General features: G+C 27.9%; 2 protein-coding genes across 2 annotated transcripts; both read right to left on the bottom strand.

Moving 5' to 3' along the window:
• Positions 1-8,581: 8,581 nt before the first annotated feature.
• LOC145742640 (kelch-like protein 28) lies at positions 8,582-11,880 on the bottom strand. The gene is made up of 12 exons (XM_082560417.1): positions 11,786-11,880; positions 11,601-11,715; positions 11,257-11,410; positions 10,949-11,163; positions 10,245-10,388; positions 10,109-10,178; positions 9,951-10,036; positions 9,625-9,823; positions 9,367-9,507; positions 9,085-9,243; positions 8,878-9,022; positions 8,582-8,709 (listed from the first exon to the last, which is right to left on the bottom strand). Exons 1-12 carry the CDS (start codon positions 11,878-11,880, stop codon positions 8,589-8,591), a joined length of 1,644 nt encoding a protein of 547 aa, XP_082416543.1. The 3' UTR covers positions 8,582-8,588.
• A 3,479-nt stretch (positions 11,881-15,359) lies between these two features.
• On the bottom strand, positions 15,360-18,387 carry LOC145742639 (kelch-like protein 12). The gene is made up of 12 exons (XM_082560416.1): positions 18,262-18,387; positions 18,074-18,188; positions 17,731-17,884; positions 17,423-17,637; positions 17,021-17,173; positions 16,886-16,955; positions 16,728-16,813; positions 16,402-16,600; positions 16,144-16,284; positions 15,862-16,020; positions 15,655-15,799; positions 15,360-15,491 (listed from the first exon to the last, which is right to left on the bottom strand). Exons 1-12 carry the CDS (start codon positions 18,354-18,356, stop codon positions 15,371-15,373), a joined length of 1,653 nt encoding a protein of 550 aa, XP_082416542.1. The 5' UTR covers positions 18,357-18,387; the 3' UTR covers positions 15,360-15,370.
• Positions 18,388-18,759: the final 372 nt, after the last annotated feature.

Genomic DNA, 18,759 nt, shown 5'->3' with positions numbered 1-18,759 from the left:
ACTGAAAATGAGGGAATGGAAATTGAAGGAACCGGAAAATGAAGGAACGGAAAATGAAGGAACCGGAAATGAAGGAACGGAAAATGAAGGAACCGGAAAATGGAGGAACGGAAAACAAAGAAACCAAAATAAATTTTCACTAGTATATTAAAATTTATATTTAGTAAAGTAATAAATTAAAGATTAATGTAATTTGTTTAACTGATTTACAAACAAACTTTGTTCAGAATCAGGCATCGGTTATAATGTTTTTATGAATTATTTTTTCAAGTTGCTACTATTACTTAAAATGTTACTTCTTAAATTTTACTTCAAATTTTGTTTGTTTTTATGAGTTATAACTCTTTGGGTAATTTTAATTATTGTTTTTATATCTTCCAGCCTTAACCATCCTAATTTGATAACCATGTTTTTGAATTGAATTTAAAGTTTTTTTGTCATTATGTTTTTATTTATTTAAGTAATATTACATACCCATGATGCTTTTAATCCTTTTTTTATTAAATTGTTTTTCTTGTCTATGTTAGTTTTAACATAACTATCACTAATTGTATATAAATAAGCTGAAGAATTCCCTAATAAAGCAATGTTGTTGTTATTATTATTATTTGTGTTTTAAAGAAGGGAATTGTAACTGAAAATTTCTATTTAAAAATGCTATGTTTGTATTTAAAACAAATTTTAAGCAAAAATAGAAATTGCTTTAAGAAACTTCTTAAATCAAAGTGTTTTAATGCAGTGTTCAGTTGCTTAATCTTAGCGAGAGAAGCGCTCGCGGTTACTTAACTGAAAATCTCAACTTTCGGCCTCGGGTTTTAAACTAACAGAAGAAATTCCAGATTTCTAGAACAGTTCTTATTTGTCTGAACCTTAAAGTAGAAGGTAGTTTATTATTTAACAAGTTTATATCAAGTAAAATTGTCGGTTTTTGAGATTATTCTCAACAATTCAGCAACAAAAGAATAGAATCCATTATGACGTCATTAACAAAAACTATCAGTCTAGAATGGTAAAGATCTAGAAATATTAAACAATTATATTAATATGACGTCATTAACAAAAACAATGAGCTTATATTGTAAAAAATCAAAAAATTATATTTTATGACGTCATAGAATTATATTTTATGACATCATAAAACAGTCAAGAAAGCAAAACAATTAAAAGAAGAAAATTAATTTTAACTTCAAGAAGTCTTGAGGTCGATCTTACGACTAATAAGGTAAAGTTTATTTTAGAAATTTTTTTGAAAATTTATTTTTGTTTGAAATTTTTAATATTTTTTTTTACGTCATCGAATTTTTGAACATTTTGTTTATTATAGATTTAACTTTTTGAGTTATTTTTAACATATAATATAGAAATTAATACAAAATGTGTAAAAGTAAAATAATGCTGTTAATTACTTCATTAATATTATTAATATTTTTTTATTAATATTTTTTTTTTTTTTTTCGTTATTAATATTTTTTAATTTATTTGCAGACAATGTTTTAACGTAAGTTGGCGGAGTAGGGATGGTTGCTGGTTTGTGACGTAGATTGTGACGTATATCAAATTATTAAAGACAAATCCGTCATCTTCTATTTATCTAATTTTCAAGTTTTTTTCTTTTTTGTTGCTGGAGTTTAAACATTCTTAAGCCCCTACGTCATGTGACGTCACGGATTTAATGCAATATCATCAGCATAACAATCACCATTTGATGGTCATTGCATCACAGGTTAAATGACGTCACTTATAACGCCAGTTCTTGATTAAAAAGGTAAACATGAATGTAAATATTTATATTATTGTATTTTAATTACTTTAATTTTGATTTATTTATTTTAATATTTCAGTGATATAAGTCAACATCACTTTCACATCTTATATCACCAGCAAGTGACGTCATCATTACCTACGTCACAAATGATAAGATTACAACCGAAATAGGAACTGAAAGCTCTTACGCCCAATGCTTAAGATAAGTTTTTAAAGTTTATTTTAAAAAACATTTTTGTATATTGTCGACTTATGACGTAACTATTTTTTAATTGTGACGTAAACCATATATACGTCTTTTTTATTAATTGGTAATTTTTATGTTTTTGTTTCAGAAACCCAAGAATTAACCATATAAATACATGTGGTTATATTTAAGCTATTATTTGGTAAAAACCGATAATATTTGGCAAAAGAAATGCTACACCTAAATAAGTTAAAAGGTATTGACTTGAAATTGATTTAAATTTGTTAAATATTTTTGTTCAACTGCAATTAAAACATGTTTTTATAAATTAAAAAATTTACCAATTTTCATAACTATAAGTATACAGGTTTAAATATTTATTTTTTTTATTTATTTTTTTAGATCGACTTTAACCAAACGGTTTTAAAAACAAAACGTGCTAAGGTGACGTCAGTATAGCCTAAATGACGTCATGTTAATTAAATGACGTCATTTAACTTGTCTACATTTTTGTATCAGCTTTTTGGCATATGGTATAAATTAAATGGTAAAAATAAGATAGTTGATATTTTTTACGTGATAAAAACTAAAATAATAACATTAAAATACAGTAATAAAACAAAATCGTACACATGGAAAATAACGAGTAATTAATTAAGTGCTACATAATAAAATTTAAAAGTCAAGTTGTTAATAAATTTTAAAAAGAAACGACTGTGTGGTTAAAGTATTCTTCCTCTGTGTTTGTAACAATGACCCAATTGTCTTCTTTTATGTCGTATTTATGGATCGATTTGACTGCTCGTTGGTTGTTACCTACCCTATGATAAAAAAAACTCATTAAAATTTTTATGATTGATTTTGTGAAGATTTTTGATAATATTAACCTCTTACTATAGATGAACTTTTTTTTATATAAATGACTTTATCGAAAATTAAAAAATAATAACAAAAAATCTTTAATAAAATTAACAACAACTTACCCTCCAACGATGAAGATCTTGTTTTGAATCAAACAACCCGAAAAACCATCTCTTTCAGTAATCATGTCTGTAAGGTTGGTCCATACGTCACCGATGACGTCATATTTTTCAGTTGATTTTAATCTGTTTTTACCATAATGGCCCCCTAAATTTAAAACATTTATAAGGTTGAAAAACGTTTTTCTTTGTTTTTAAAGTGATCATGCTCACCCATGACGTAAATTGCGTCATCGGTTGCCGTAGCAACAAACCACTTGCGTGCAGTTTGTAGGGAGGCAGTGAATCTCCATTCGTTTTCCTTTAGATTGTATTTCTCGACTGTGTTTAATACTTCATCACCATCATACCCACCGATTGCATATAAATAATCTGGTAAAATAAGGTGTAAATTATAGTTACCTTATTGAGAGCATAATATCACATAATTTCAATTTATTTGGTTAAATTTTATTTTGTACTGAATTTTACAGTAAATAAGAAAACAAAATATACCTTTAAGGTTAACTACTTCGTGTTCATATCTTTGACTTTTCATGTCAGCTATTTTGTTCCAAATATTCGGGGTTTCCAAATAATATTCTCCAGATGACAAATGATTTGGGTTAAAATATCCTCCAGTTACAAATATTAGTCCTAATTAAAGAATGATATATTTGTAAGTTAAATTGCCTTTTAAAAGTTAAACCTTAAATTACCTTATTTTAATTGTGATAACATTAATAAATATGATACAGTAATAAATTATATTACCGTTAAGAACTGCTGCTCCTGCCACGTCTCTAGCTGTGTTCATTGATTTAACTTGCTCCCAAGTTAAGGGATCTCCCTTCATGTTCATTCTATAAACTGTAGCTAGTGAGGTTTCATCATCGTCAGCCTCTCCACCGATGACGTAAACAAAGTTGTTTATTGTTGCGCAACAGTGAGCACTTCTTCCTTCTGGAAGTTCCTGTAAATTTAAACTTTTTTTGTACAAAGAAATATTCGTTGGTATTGTCAAATGCATTTAAAAAAAATAATTTACTAACTTTTATTCGAACTTTTTTTTCTTTAATATCTGTATTTACCTGTAGTTGAGTAAACTTGTTGGACGAAATGTTGTATTGAGTAACTTTATTATAACGACCTGTTCCACCAATGATAAGTAAGTTTTCTGTTGTTTAGTGATAAAGTTTAAAATTTTGTTAGTAAGTTCTTTATTTTATTTATATCAAACCTCCACAGCAAACATTTATTATCTTTTATCGACAAATCCTTCATTGCATCACAAACCACTTTCATGTAATTGAGATTTTTCTGGACTAATTCCTAAAAACATATTTTTTGTAAGCGAAAGGTAATATAACACACAAAAAATATTTTTATTACAAACCTCTTGTGCAACAACATTGATTAGAAACTGCAGAGGAAGTTCACAAAGTTTTAAATTCACTTTCTCCAAAACTTTAAGGAAGCGATCCTTACGTTCGTCAAATTTAAACTTGATCCATTCAACAACAGCTTTGTACAAAGTCGTTTTGTTAATCTAAAATAATGATCAGTGCAATATTATAATTTTAAATTCTTAGAAAAGTTTAAAATTTTTAAATCAACACTAAATCCAAATAATCGTACATTAAATTACAAAAAATATATTTTAACATTTACCCAATAATATTTCTCTTGTAAACAATTGTCGTTTTCAAAATTAGATAGGCTAGCTAAGTTTTGACTACATCTAACTTTTAATATAAAAAATATAGAACTAATACATTTCATATTAAAAGTAACTTACATTTGTGCAAGCTAAATACAAGAAACAAAAATCTTTTTCATTTAATTTCTTAAAATCATCACGTGACAGAATCTCAGAAAAATTATCGCGAATGAATGATTTAACATCATCACTAAGCTTGTCGCTATGGTAACGATCAGCCAATAAGCGAAGACTAAAGCAGTTTTGGCAAGTAACTGCTTTTTCCAAATAAGTAATGCATTCATCTTTCAAATCTGTAAATTATTTACAATTTGTAAAAAAGAGAAATAAAGAAATAGTTTTAACACATATACTTAATTTTTTCTACAAATATTGACAACGTTTACCTTTTATTTGCAAATATTCAGCAGCATCGAGCAATTTGCAAACATTGGTGACGTTTATTTTAACTTCTCCGTTGTAAATATAATCGATAACTGATCTCATAGATGTTGCGTCAATTCTTTCAACTTTCACCGAACCGGAATATCTTTCTCTCATCTGAAAACATTAGTTTTTGCTATTTTACTCTAGTATTGTTTAAAGACTTGACATTGTCTTGTTGTTGTTCTTTATGTAACGTAACTAAATCGCAAAAAAAGGATATTTTTTATGACATTTAAAAACAAAGAACTTTAAGGACCATTTAATTTAAACATATTTAGTCTATAGCTTTTACATAAACTTACCGGAACGTCAAAAGCTGCTTCAAAGTAGAGACTGTTGCAAGCCAAAACCATTTTGTTTGCTGGGATTGATACACCCCCACACTTAATAGTGACGTCGTTAAAGTTTTCTCGTTTTCTGTAAACCATATATCATTATAAATTTAAATAACAGTTTTACTTATAAAATAGTCATAATATATTTAACTTACCTGGCTGCATAAGCATTTAGATCAGGTTTGGTTGTTCTAACATACTTGATTTCACCATTATCGGTCGTTCCTTCGATAAAAATTAAGTTGTCCATGATTTTGCCAACTGGTTTCACAATGTAAACTTAAAACACTTGTATTTGAAAACTTATAGTGAAACGATGTACGCTGCCTTTGTTGACTGTGGTGATATGTTTTATGGCTGAATAACTTAAATGTAAGAGAAAAGTATTGCTTGGTACGACAAACACAAACTTATTTGCTTTGTATGTGACTTTTATTGAGTCTTTTGTTTATATTTGAAAAGAATATAGCTTAACATCAGTTTTGCATGAGTTTTAATCTTTTAACATTAATCAGTTTTAATTTTTTAATTAATTTTTAACATCAGTTCTACATTAATAAACTTTTACATTATTTTTGTATAAAACGTTGTTTTAAAATCGGCTCACTAATGTTAAGGGGATATTGTTGAGTTGGTTCGACTGAAAATGAAGGAACCGGAAAATGAAGGAACGGAAAATGAAGGAACCGGAAAATGAAGGATTAAAGATTAATGTAATTTGTTTAACTGATTCAAAAACAAACTTTGTTTAGAATCAGGCATCGGTTATAATGTTTTTGTAAATTTTTTTTTCAAGTTACTACTTTTACTTAAAATGTTACTTCTTGATTTTTACTTTAAATTTTGTTTGTTTTTATGAGTTTTAACTCTTTAGGTAATTTTAATCGTTGTTTTTACCTTCCAGCCTTAACCATCTTAATTTAATAACCATGTTTTTGAATTGAATTTAAAGTTTTTTTGCCATTATGTTTTTATTTATTTAAGTAATATTACATACCCATGATGCTTTTAATCGTTTTTCTTTGAATTGTTTTTCTTGTCTATGTTAGTTTTAACAAAACTATCACTAATTGTATATAAATAAGCTGAAGAATTCCCAAATAAAGCAATGTTGTTGTTATTATTATTTAAAAAAGAAGTTAGGTTTAAAACCACAAGAATTTGTGTTTTGAAGAAGGGAATTGTAACTAAAAATTTCTATTTAAAAATGCTATGTTTGTATTTAAATCAAATTTAAAGCGAAAATAGAAATCACTTTAAGGAACTTCTTGAATCAAGCTTTTTAAGGCAGCGTTCAGATGCTGAATCTGAGCAAGAAAAGCGCTCGCGTTGCTTAACTTAAAATCTAAACTTTCGGCCCCGGGTACAGAAAAAATTCCAGATTTCGAGAACAGTTCTTATTTGTCTTAACCTTATAGTAGAAGGTAGTTTATTATTTAACAAGTTTATATCAAATAAATTTGTCAGTTTTAAAGACTATTCTCAACAAGTCAGCAACATAAGAATAGAATCTATGATGACGTCATTAACAAAAACTATCATTCTAGAATGTTAAAGATCCAGAAATATTAAACAATTATATTAATATGACGTCATTAACAAAAACAATGAGCTTAAATTGTGGAATATCAAGAAATAATTGAGAATTATATTTTATGACGTCATAGAACAGTCAAGAAAGCAAAACAATTAAAAGAAGAAAATTAATTTTAACTTCAAGAAGTCTTGAGGTCGATCTTACGCCTAATAAGGTAAAGTTTATTTTAGAAATTTTAGTAAAATTAATTTTTGTTTGAAATTTTTAATAATTTTTGTTACGTCATCGAATTTTTAAACGTTTTGTTAATTATAGATTTAATTTTTTGAGTTATTTTTAACATATAATATAGAAATTAATACAAAATGTGTAAAAATAAACTAATGATGTTAATTACTTTATTAATATTATGACTTTTAAAATATTTTTTTATTTTTTTTTTTAATTCTTTAATTTATTTGCAGACAATTTTTTAATGTAAGTTGGCAGAGTAGGGATGGCTGCTGGTTGTGACGTAGATTGTGACGTATACCAAATTATTGGAAACAAATCCGTCATCTTCTATTTATCGAATTTTTAATATTTTTTCTTTTCTGTTGCTGGAGTTTAAACATTCTTAAGCCTCTACGTCATGTGACGTCACAGATTTAATGCAATATCATCAATATAACAATCACCAGTTGATGACGTCACTACATTACAAGTTAAATGACGTCACTTATAACACCAGTTTTTGATTAAAAAGGTAAACATAAATGTTAATATTTATATAAATGTATTTTTATTACTTTAAACTTAATTTATTTACTTTAATATTCCAGTGATATAAGTCAACATCACTTTCACATCTTATCACCAGGAAGTGACGTCATCATTAATTACGTCACGAATGATAAGATTACAACCGAAATAGGAACTGAAAGCTCTTACGCCCAATGCTCAAGATAAGTTTTCCAAGTTTAATTAGAAAAAAATGTGTTTATTATCGAGTGATGACGTAATTATCTTTTAATTGTGACGTAAACCATATATATGTATTTTTTTATTAAATGATAATTTTCATGTTTTTGTTTCAGAAACCCAAGAATTAACCATATATATCCATGTGGGTATATTTAAGCTATTGTTTGGGAGAAACCCATATTTTTTGGCAAAAGAAAAGCTACACCTAAATAAGTTAAAAGGTATTTATTTGAAATTTGTTTAAATTTGTTAAAATATTTTTTTTCAACTGAATTTAAAACATATTTTTATTGATTAAAAAAATTATCAATTTTTATAACTATAAGTATACAGGTTTAAATATTTATTTTTTTTATTTATTTTTTTAGATCGACTTTAACCAAACGGTTTTAAAAACAAATCGTGCTAAGGTGACGTCAGTATAGCCTAAATTGACTTCATGTTAATTAAATGACGTCATATAGCTTGTCTACATTTTTGTATCAGCTTTTTGGCTCATGGTATAAATAAAATTTTAAAAATAAGATTGTTGATATTTTTTACGTGATAAAAACTAAAATAATATCAATAAAATACAGTAATAAAACATAATCGTATACATGAAAAATATCGAGAAATTGATTAAGTGCTACATAATTAAATTTAACAGTGATTTAATCAGAACATAAATTTATGGGAATCAGGCTATAAATACATTTTAAAAAGAAACGACTGTGTGATTGTAGTATTTTTCTTCTGTGTTTGTAACAATGAACCATTTGTCTTCTTCTATGTCGTATTTGTGGATTGATTTAACAACTTGTTTGTCGTTGTCTAATCTATAATAAAAAAAAACTCATTAGAATTTTTATGATTGATTTGTGAAGATTATTGATAATATCAGCCTCTTACTATAGATGCACATTTTTTAAATAAGTGACTTTATTAAAAATGAGTTAATATAAATATATAATATAACTTTTTGTCTAAAAATTGCAACATCTTACCCTCCAACGATGTAGATCTTGTTTTGAATCAAGCATCCTGAAAAACAAGCTCTCTCAGTAATCATGTCTGTAAGGTTGGTCCATACGTCACCGATGACGTCATATTTTTCAGTGGATTTTAATCTGTTTTCGCCATCAAAGCCTCCTAAATTTAAAACATTAATAAGGTTAAAAGAGTTTTTTCGTCTTTAAAATAATTATGCTTACCCATGACATAAATTGCGTCATCGGTTGCCGTAGCAACAAACGTGCTGCGTGCAGTTTGTAGGGAGGCAGTGAATCTCCATTCGTTTTCCTTTGGATTGTATTTCTCGACTGTGTTGGTTACTCCATTGTCACTAAACCCACTGATCGTATATAAATATCCTGGTAAAATAAGGTGTAAATTATAGTTACCTTTCTGGTGGCATAACATCACAAAATTTTAATTTAATTGGGTAAATTTTAATTTGTACTGAATTTTATAGAAATTAGGAAAACAAAATATACCTTTAAGGTTAACTAGTTTGTGGCCAAATCTTTGACTTTTCATGTCAGCTATTTTGTGCCAAATATTCAGTGTTTCCAAATAATATTCTCCAGAGGACAAATAATTTGGTCTCGAATATCCTCCAGTTACAAAAATTAATCCTGATTAAAGAATGATATATTTGTACGTTAAATTGCCTTTCAAAAGTTAAACCTTAAATCACCTTATTTTAATTGTGATAACATTAATGAATATGATACAGTAACAAATTATATTACCGTTAAGAACTGCCGCTCCTGCGACATTTCTGACTGAGTTCATTGATTTAACTTGCTTCCAAGTTAGGGGATTGCCCTTCATGTTCATTCTATAAACTGTAGCAAGTGAGGTTTCACCATCGTCAGCCCGCCCACCAATGACGTAAACAAAATCGTTCAACGTCACGCATCGATGAAGGGATCTGCCTTCTGGAAGTTCCTAACAAACAAAATATCAACTTAAAACGCATATAAAATAAATTCTTACGCAGTAAAATTTGTTTAACTGAAAAATTTATTTTTATTACAAATTATTTATTTACTTTTACTAATATATATGTTTTTACCTGTAGTTGAGTAAACTTGTTGGAAGGAATGTTGAATTGAGTAACTTTATTGTAGCCATCATCTCCACCGATGATAAGCAAGTTTTCTGTTGCATAAATAACAATAGTTTTTTCAAAAATTGTACCTTATCTGCATTCTTGGGGGAAACAAATTTTACCTTTTGTCGACAAAGCTTTCATCGCTTCACTAACAGCTTTCATGTAAACTTTGTTTTCCCGGATAAATTCCTAAATTTAACTCAAATTATGTTTTGTGTGATTAAACTGGTTATTAGTTATTTGTTTAAATCAAACCTCTTGTACAACAACATTGTTAAGAAACTGCAAAGAAAGTTCACAAAGTTTTAAATTCACTTTCTCCAAAACTTCAAGGAAGCGATCCTTACGTTCGTCGAATTTAAACTTGATCCATTCAACAACAGCTTTGTACAATGTCATCTTGTTAATATAAAATAAAGATCAATGCAATATTATCACTTTGAACTTACAATATAAACCGGCAGCTTTGTGTAGTGGTCAGAACACTTCGTACACTATATGAGTTCCTTTATTTGATCCCCGGTGATCTTATGGTATAGCGCCCTTGAGTAAATCGCTATAAGCGGTATAAACTTCTGCTGAGCCAGCACTTAATCAGCAGCCTGATTATCGGGAAATTATAATCTATAATATCCAAAACTGCCACAAACAACTCTAGACTGGGTCGAGGTAACTTTTTACTCTATGTTTAGGTCGCATTTCGCATTCGACCTTTTCGCATTGATATAAAGATATATACAAAAACTATATAGCGTTAAATTTATAATTTAAGCAACAAGTCCAAAAAATCTTACATTAAATTACAACCAAAATATTTTAATAATTACTCAATAATATTTCTGTGGTAAACAACTGTCGTTTTTGAAATTAAATGTGCTAGCAAAGTACTGACTACATATATGTTATAACTTTTTATAAAAAAAATAGGACTAATACATTTCATATTAAAAGTAACTCACATTTGTGCAAACTGAATACAAAAAACAAAAATCTCTTTCTTCCAATTTCTTGAACTCATCACGTGACAGAATCTCAGAAAAATTATCGCGCATGAATGATTTAACGTCATCACTAAGCTTGTCGCTATGGTAACGATCAGCCAATAAGCGAACACTAAAACAGTTTTGGCAAGTAACTGCATTTTGCAAATAAGTAATGCATTCATCTTTCAAATCTGTAAATTATTTACAATTTGTAAAAAAGAGAAAAAAAGAAGTAGTTTAAACACATACCCTTATTTTTTCCTACAAATATTGACAGAGTTTACCTTCTATTTGCAAATATTCAGCAGCATCGAGCAATTGGCAAACATTGGTGACGTTTATTTTAATTTCTCCGTTGTAAATATAATCAATAATTGATCTCATGGATGTTGCGTCAATTTTTTCAACTTCCACTGAACCTGAATATCTTTCTTTCATCTGAAAACATTGGTTTTTGCTATTTTACTCTAGTATTGTTTAAAGACTCGGCATTGTCTTGTTGTTGTTCTTTAAGTAACTAAATTGCAGAACATGGATATTCTTTTTATGAAATTTAAAAACAAAAAATTTTAAGTAACTTTAAATTTAAAAATATTTAGTTTCTAAATTTATTTTTATGTAAACTTACTGGAACGTCAAAAGCTGCTTCAAAGTAGAGACTGTTGCAAGCCAAAACCATTTTGTTTGCTGGGATTGATATACCCCCACACGTTATAGTGACGTCATTAAAGTTTTCTCGTTTTCTGCAAACGTATTATTATAAACTTCAATAACCATCCCACTTATAAAATAGTCATAATATATTTAACTTACCTGGCTGCATAAGCATTTAGATCAGGTTTGATTTTTCTCACATACTTGATTTCACCAATATTAGTCGTTCCTTCGATAGAAATTAAGTTGTCCATAATTTTGCTAACTGGTTTTACAAACTAAACTTAAAACTTGTATTTGAAAACTTATAGTAAAACGGTACGCTTCCTTTGTTGACTGTGGTGATATGTGTTATGGCTGAATAAATTTAATGTGAGAGAACAGTATCGCTTTGTACGACAAACATAACCTTGTTTGCTTTGTATGGGACTTATTTATCGAATATTTTGTTTATATTTGAAAAAATAAACTTTTACATAAGCTTAACATCAGTTTTAAATTTTTATTAATTTTTAACATCAGTTTTACATTGATGAACCTTTACATTAGTTTCGTATAAAACGTTGTTTTAAAATTGGCTCACTATTGTTAAGGGATTTAATATTGTTGAGTTGGTTCGACTGAAAATGAGGGAATGGAAATTGAGGGAACGGAAAATGAAGGAACCGGAAAATTAAGAAACGGAAAATGAAGGAATCGGAAAATGAAGGAACGAAAAATGAAGGAAACGGAAAATGAAGGAATCGGAAAATGAAGGAACGGAAAATGAAGGAAAAGGAAAATAAAGGAACCGGAATTAATTTTTACTAGTATGTTTAAATTTTTATTTAGTAAAGTAATAAATTAAAGATTAATGTAATTTGTTTAACTGATTTACAAACAAACTTTGTTCAGAATCAGGCATCGGTTATAATGTTTTTATGAATTTTTTTTTTCAAGTTACTACTTTTACTTAAAATGTTACTTCTTAAATTCTACTTCAAATTTTGTTTGTTTTTATGAGTTATAACTCTTTAGGTAATTTTAATCGTTGTTTTTACCTTCCAGCCTCAACCATCTTAATTTAATAACCATGTTTTTGAATTGAATTTAAAGTTTTTTTGCTATTATGTTTTTATTTATTTAAGTAATATTACATACCCATGATTCTTTTAATCGTTTTTCTTTAAATTATATTTCTTGTCTATGTTAGTTTTAACATAACTATCACTTATTATATATAAATAAGCTGAAGAATTCTCAAATAAAGCAATGTTGTTGTTATTATTATTTAAAAAAGAAGTTAGGCTTAAAACCACAAGAATTTGTGTTTTGAAAAAGGGAATTGTAACTGAAAATTTCTATTTAAAAAATGCTATGTTTGTATTTAAAACAAATTTTAAGTAAAATTAGAAATTGCTTTAAGGAACCTTTTAAATCAAAGTGTTTTAAGGCAGCGTTCAGTTGCTTAATCTTAGCGAGAGAAGCGCTCGCGTTGCTTAACTGAAAATCTCAACTTTCGGCCCCGGGTTTTAAACTAACAGAAGAAATTCCAGATTTCTAGAACAGCTCTTCTTTGTCTAAACCTTATAATAGAAGGTAGTTTATTATTTAACAAGTTTATATCAAGTAAACTTGTCGGTTTTTAAGACTATTTTCAACAATTCAGCAACAAAAGAATAGAATCTATTATGACGTCGCTAAATGCTAAAGATCTAGAAATATTAAACAATGTTATTAATATGACGTCATTAACAAAAACTATTAGTCTAGAATGTTAAAGATCTAGAAATATTAAACAATTTTATTAATATGACGTCATTAACAAAAACAATGAGCTTATATTGTGGAATATCAAGAAATATATATATAAGGATTATATTTTATGACGTCATAGAACAGTCAAGAAAGCAAAACAATTAAAAGAAGAAAATTAATTTTAACTTCAAGAAGTCTTGAGGTCGATCTTACGACTAATAAGGTAAAGTTTATTTTAGAATTTTTAGTAAAATTAATTTTTGTTTAAAATTTTTAATAATTTTTGTTACGTCATCGAATTTTTGAACGTTTCGTTAATTATAGATTTAATTTTTTGAGTTATTTTGTAAGATATAATATAGAAATTAATACAAAATGTGTAAAAATAAACTAATGCTGTTAATTACTATTAATATTATGAATTTTAAAATACTTTTTGTATTTTTTTATAAATTTTTTAATTTATTTGCAGACAATGTTTCGACGAAAGTTGGCGGAGTAGGGATGGTTGCTGGTTCGTGACGTAGATTGTGATGTATACCAAATTATTGGAGACAAATCCGTCATCTTCTATTTAACGAATTTTCAAATTCTTTTCTTCTCTGTTGCTGGAGTTTGATCGTTCTTAAGCCCCTACGTCATGTGACGTCACCAGGTTTATGCAATATCATCAACAAAACAATCATCAGCATTGAAATCACCAGTTGATGACGTCATTACATTACAGGTTAAATGACGTCACTTATAACGCCAGTTCTTGATTAAAAAGGTAAATATAAATGTTAATATTTATATAAATGTATTTTTATTACTTCAAACTTAATTTATTTACTTTAATATTCCAGTGATATAAGTCAACATCACTTTCACATCTTATCACCAGCAAGTGACGTCATCATTGATTACGTCACAATTGTTAAAAGTGCAACTGAAATAGGAACTGAAAGCTATTACGCCCAATGCTCAAAATAAGTTTTCAAAGTTTATTTAAAAAAAAAAATTGTGTTTATTTTCGAATGATGACCTAATTATCTTTTAATTGTGACGGAAACCATATATATACGTCTTTTTTTATTAACTGGTAATTTTTATGTTTTTGTTTCAGAACCCAAGGATTCACTCTATATACCCATGTGGGTAAATTTAAGTTATTGTTTGGCAGAAACCAACAGTTTTTTGGCAAAAGAAATGCTACACCTAAATAAGTTAAAGGTATTTATTAAAAACCTTTTTCAATTTGTTAAAATTTTTTTTTTCAACTGCAATTAAAACATGTTTTTATAAATTAAAAAAATTACCAATTTTATAACTTATAAGTATACAGGTTTAAATATTTATTTTTTTTATTTATTTTTTTAGATCGACTTTAACCAAACGGTTTTAAAAACAAATCGTGCTAAGGTGACGTCAGTATAGCCTAAATGACGTCACGTCCATTAAATGACGTCATACAACTTGTCTACATTTTTGTTTTAGCTTTTTGGCACATGGTATAAATAAAATTTTAAAAACAAGATAGTTGTTATGTTTTACGTGTTAAAAACTAAAATAGTAACATTAAAATACAGTAATAAAACAAAATCGTACACATGAAAAATAACAAGTAATTAATTAAATGCTACATTGTAGTAATTAAAGTTGAACGATTTTACAAAATCGTGCTTCTTATTTTGTAACTTAAAGTGATGACAAAATGGAGGGAAGCGCACCAAAAGGCTACATAAAAAAGGAAAAAGGCAAAACGCACCGATACGCGTGCGCAATAAAACACACAAGCTTCGATAATAATAATAATTACGCCACTCATAATAAAATTACAGTGATTCAATCAGAACATTAATTTATGAGAATCAGATTATAAATAAAGTTTTAATAAGAAATGACTGGATCAGTAAAACGCTTTGATTGTGTTCAATTGTATAACATTTTACATCTGAATTGCTGTCTCTTGACTGTGTGTGATTGTGTTTTAATAATTTATTGGCCAAACTATTGGGTAAAAGTGTTTTAAACAGGGACAACTGTGTGGTTGTAGCATTCTTCCTCTGTGTTTGTAACAATAAACCAGTTGTCTTTTTCTATGTCGTATTTGTGGATTGATTTAACAACTTGTTTGTCGTTGTCTAATCTATAATAAAAAAAAACTCATTAGAATTTTTATGATTGATTTTGTGAAGATTGTTGATAATATTAGCCTCTTGCTATGGATCCACATTTTTTAAATAACTGATCTTATTGAAAATTAGTAATAAATATATAACATAACTTTTTGTCTAAAAATAATAACTTACCCTCCAACGATGTAGATCTTGTTTTGAATCAAACAACCCGATAAACCAGATCTCACAGTAATCATGTCTGTAAGGTTGGTCCATACGTCACCGATGACGTCATATTTTTCAGTGGATTTTAATCTGTTTTCGCCATTAAAGCCTCCTAAATTTAAAACATTAATAAGGTTAAAAGAGTTTTTTCGTCTTTAAAATAATTATGCTTACCCATGACATAAATTGCGTCATCGGTTGCCGTAGCAACAAACCACATGCGTGCAGTTTGTAGGGAGGCAGTGAATCTCCATTCGTTTTCCTTTGGATTGTATTTCTCGACTGTGTTGGTTACTCCATTGTCACCAAACCCACTGATCGTATATAAATAACCTGGTAAAATAAGGTTTAAATTATAATTACCTTTCTGGTGGCATAAGATCACAAAATTTTAATTTAATTGGGTAAATTTTAATTTGTACTGAATTTTATAGAAATTAGGAAAACAAAATATACCTTTAAGGTTAACTAGTTTGTGGCCAAATCTTTGACTTTTCATGTCAGCTATTTTGTGCCAAATATTCAGTGTTTCCAAGTAATATTCTCCAGAGGACAAATAATTTGGTCTCGAATATCCTCCAGTTACAAAAATTAATCCTGATTAAAGAATGATATATTTGTACGTTAAATGGCCTTTCAAAAGTTAAACCTTAAATCACCTTATTTTAATTGTGATAACATTAATGAATATGATACAGTAACAAATTATATTACCGTTAAGAACTGCCGCTCCTGCGAAATTTCTGACTGAGTTCATTGATTTAACTTGCTTCCAAGTTAGGGGATTGCCCTTCATGTTCATTCTATAAACTGTAGCAAGTGAGGTTTCACCATCGTCAGCCCGCCCACCAATGACGTAAACAAAATCGTTCAACGTCACGCATCGGTGACGGGATCTGCCTTCTGGAAGTTCCTAACAAACAAAATATCAACTTAAAACGCATATAAAATAAATTCTTACGCAGTAAAATTTGTTTAACTGAAAAATTTATTTTTATTACAAATTATTTGTTTACTTTTACTAATGTATATGTTTTTACCTGTAGTTGAGTAAACTTGTTGGAAGGAATGTTGTATTGAGTAACTTTATTGTAGCCATCATCTCCACCGACGATAAGCAAGTTTTCTGTTGCATAAATAACAATAGTTTTTTCAAAAATTGTAACTTATCTGCATTCTTGGGGGAAACAAATTTTACCTTTTGTCGACAAAGCTTTCATCGCTTCACTAACAGCTTTCATGTAAACTTTGTTTTCCCGGATAAATTCCTAAATTTAAATCAAATTATGTTTTGTGTGAATAAACTGGTTATTAGTTATTTGTTTAAACAAACCTCTTGTACAACAACATTGTTAAGAAACAGCAAAGAAAGTTCACAAAGTTTTAAATCCACTTTTTCCAAAACTTCAAGGAAGCGATCCTTACGTTCGTCGAATTTAAACTTGATCCATTCAACAACAGCTTTGTACAAAGTCGTTTTGTTAATCTAAAATAAATTTCAGTGCAATATTATAATTTTAAATTCTTAGAAAAGTTTAAAATTTTTAAATTAACACTAAATCCATTTAATCGTACATTAAATTACAAACGATATATTTTAAAAATTACCCAATAATAAATCTTCTGTTTACAACTATCGTTTTCAAAATTAGATGGGCTAGCTAAGTTTTGACTACATATAACTTTTAATAAGAAAAAAATAGAACTACTACATTTCATATTAAGAGTAACTTACATTTGTGCAAACTAAATACAAGAAACAAAAATCTCTTTCTTCCAATTTCTTAAACTCATCACGTGACAGAATCTCAGAAAAATTATCGCGAATGAATGATTTAACATCATCACTAAGCTTGTTGCTATGGTAACGATCAGCCAATAAGCGAAGACTAAAGCAGTTTTGGCAAGTAACTGCTTTTTGCAAATAAGTAATGCATTTACCTTTTAAATCTGTAAATTATTTACAATTTGTAAAAAAGAGAAATAATGAAGTAGTTTAAACATATACCCTTACTTTTTTCTACAAATATTGACAGAGTTTACCTTCTATTTGCAAATATTCAGCAGCATCGAGCAATTGGCAAACATTAGTGACGTTTATTTTGACTTCTCCGTTGTAAATATAATCAATAACTGATCTCATAGATGTTGGGTCAATTCTTTCAACTTCCACCGAACCTGAATATCTTTCTTTCATCTAAAAACAATTGTTTTTGCTATTATACTCTAGTATTGTTTAAAGACTTGGCATTGTCCTGTTTTTGTTCTTTATGTAACGTAACTGAATCGCAAAACATGGATATTCTTTTTATGACATTTAAAATAAAGAAATTCAAAAACCATTAAATTTAAACATATTTAGTTAAAAACTTTTACATAAACTTACTGGAACGTCAAAAGCTGCTTCAAAGTAGAGACTGTTGCAAGTCAAAACCATTTTGTTTGCTGGGATTAATACACCCTCACACGTAATAGTGACGTCGTTAAAATTTTCTCGTTTTCTGCAAACAATATATCATTATAAATTTAAATAACCGTTTCACTTATAAAATAGTCATAATATATTTAACTTACCTGGCTGCATAATCATTTAGATCAGGTTTGGTTTTTCTCACATACTTGATTTCACCAATATCGGTCGTTCCTTCGATAGAAATAATGTTATCCATAATTTTTCTAACTGTAACTACTCAAACTAAACTTTAACTTGTATTTGAAACGCATATAATTAATATAATGGTAAAATACTCTTTACTTGTTGTCTGTGGTGGTATGCTTTATGGATGAATAACTTAAATGTGAGAGAACAGTGTCGCTTGGTAAGACAAACATAACCTTGTTTGCTTTGTATGGGGCTTTTTTATCGAATATTTTGTTGATATTTGAAAAGAATATAATTTTTACACAAGCTTAACATCAGTTTTATTCTTTTTATTAATTTTTTACATCAGTTCTACATTAATAAACCTTTACATTAGTTTTGTATAAAATGTTGTTTTAAAATCAGCTCACTATTGTTAAATGGGTTAAATATTGTTGAGTTTACGTTACTTAAAACAAATTTCTGCTGAT

This window comes from Corella eumyota, chromosome 2, assembly GCF_963082875.1.
Source record: "Corella eumyota chromosome 2, kaCorEumy4.1, whole genome shotgun sequence".
NCBI classification, from domain to species: domain Eukaryota; kingdom Metazoa; phylum Chordata; class Ascidiacea; order Phlebobranchia; family Corellidae; genus Corella; species Corella eumyota.
The sequence above is the reverse complement of the archived record's forward strand: the minus strand, read 5'-3'. Positions and strand labels throughout refer to the sequence as shown.

Bases quoted from the DNA above. Each gene is read 5' to 3' on its own strand.
- LOC145742639 (XM_082560416.1), bottom strand. From the start codon at position 18,356: ATGGATAACATTATTTCTATCGAAGGAACGACCGATATTGGTGAAATC. The intron at 16,814-16,885 runs GTAAAATTTGTT...TTTATGCAACAG, and splicing joins GAAAGCTTTGTCGACAAAAG to AAAACTTGCTTATCGTCGGT. The intron at 15,800-15,861 runs GTAAGCATAATT...TTTTAAATTTAG, and splicing joins TGACGCAATTTATGTCATGG to GAGGCTTTAATGGCGAAAAC.
- LOC145742640 (XM_082560417.1), bottom strand. From the start codon at position 11,880: ATGGACAACTTAATTTCTATCGAAGGAACGACTAATATTGGTGAAATC. The intron at 9,508-9,624 runs GTAATATAATTT...TTCTTTAATCAG, and splicing joins AGGAGCGGCAGTTCTTAACG to GATTAATTTTTGTAACTGGA. The intron at 9,244-9,366 runs GTATATTTTGTT...TTATTTTACCAG, and splicing joins CAAACTAGTTAACCTTAAAG to GATATTTATATACGATCAGT.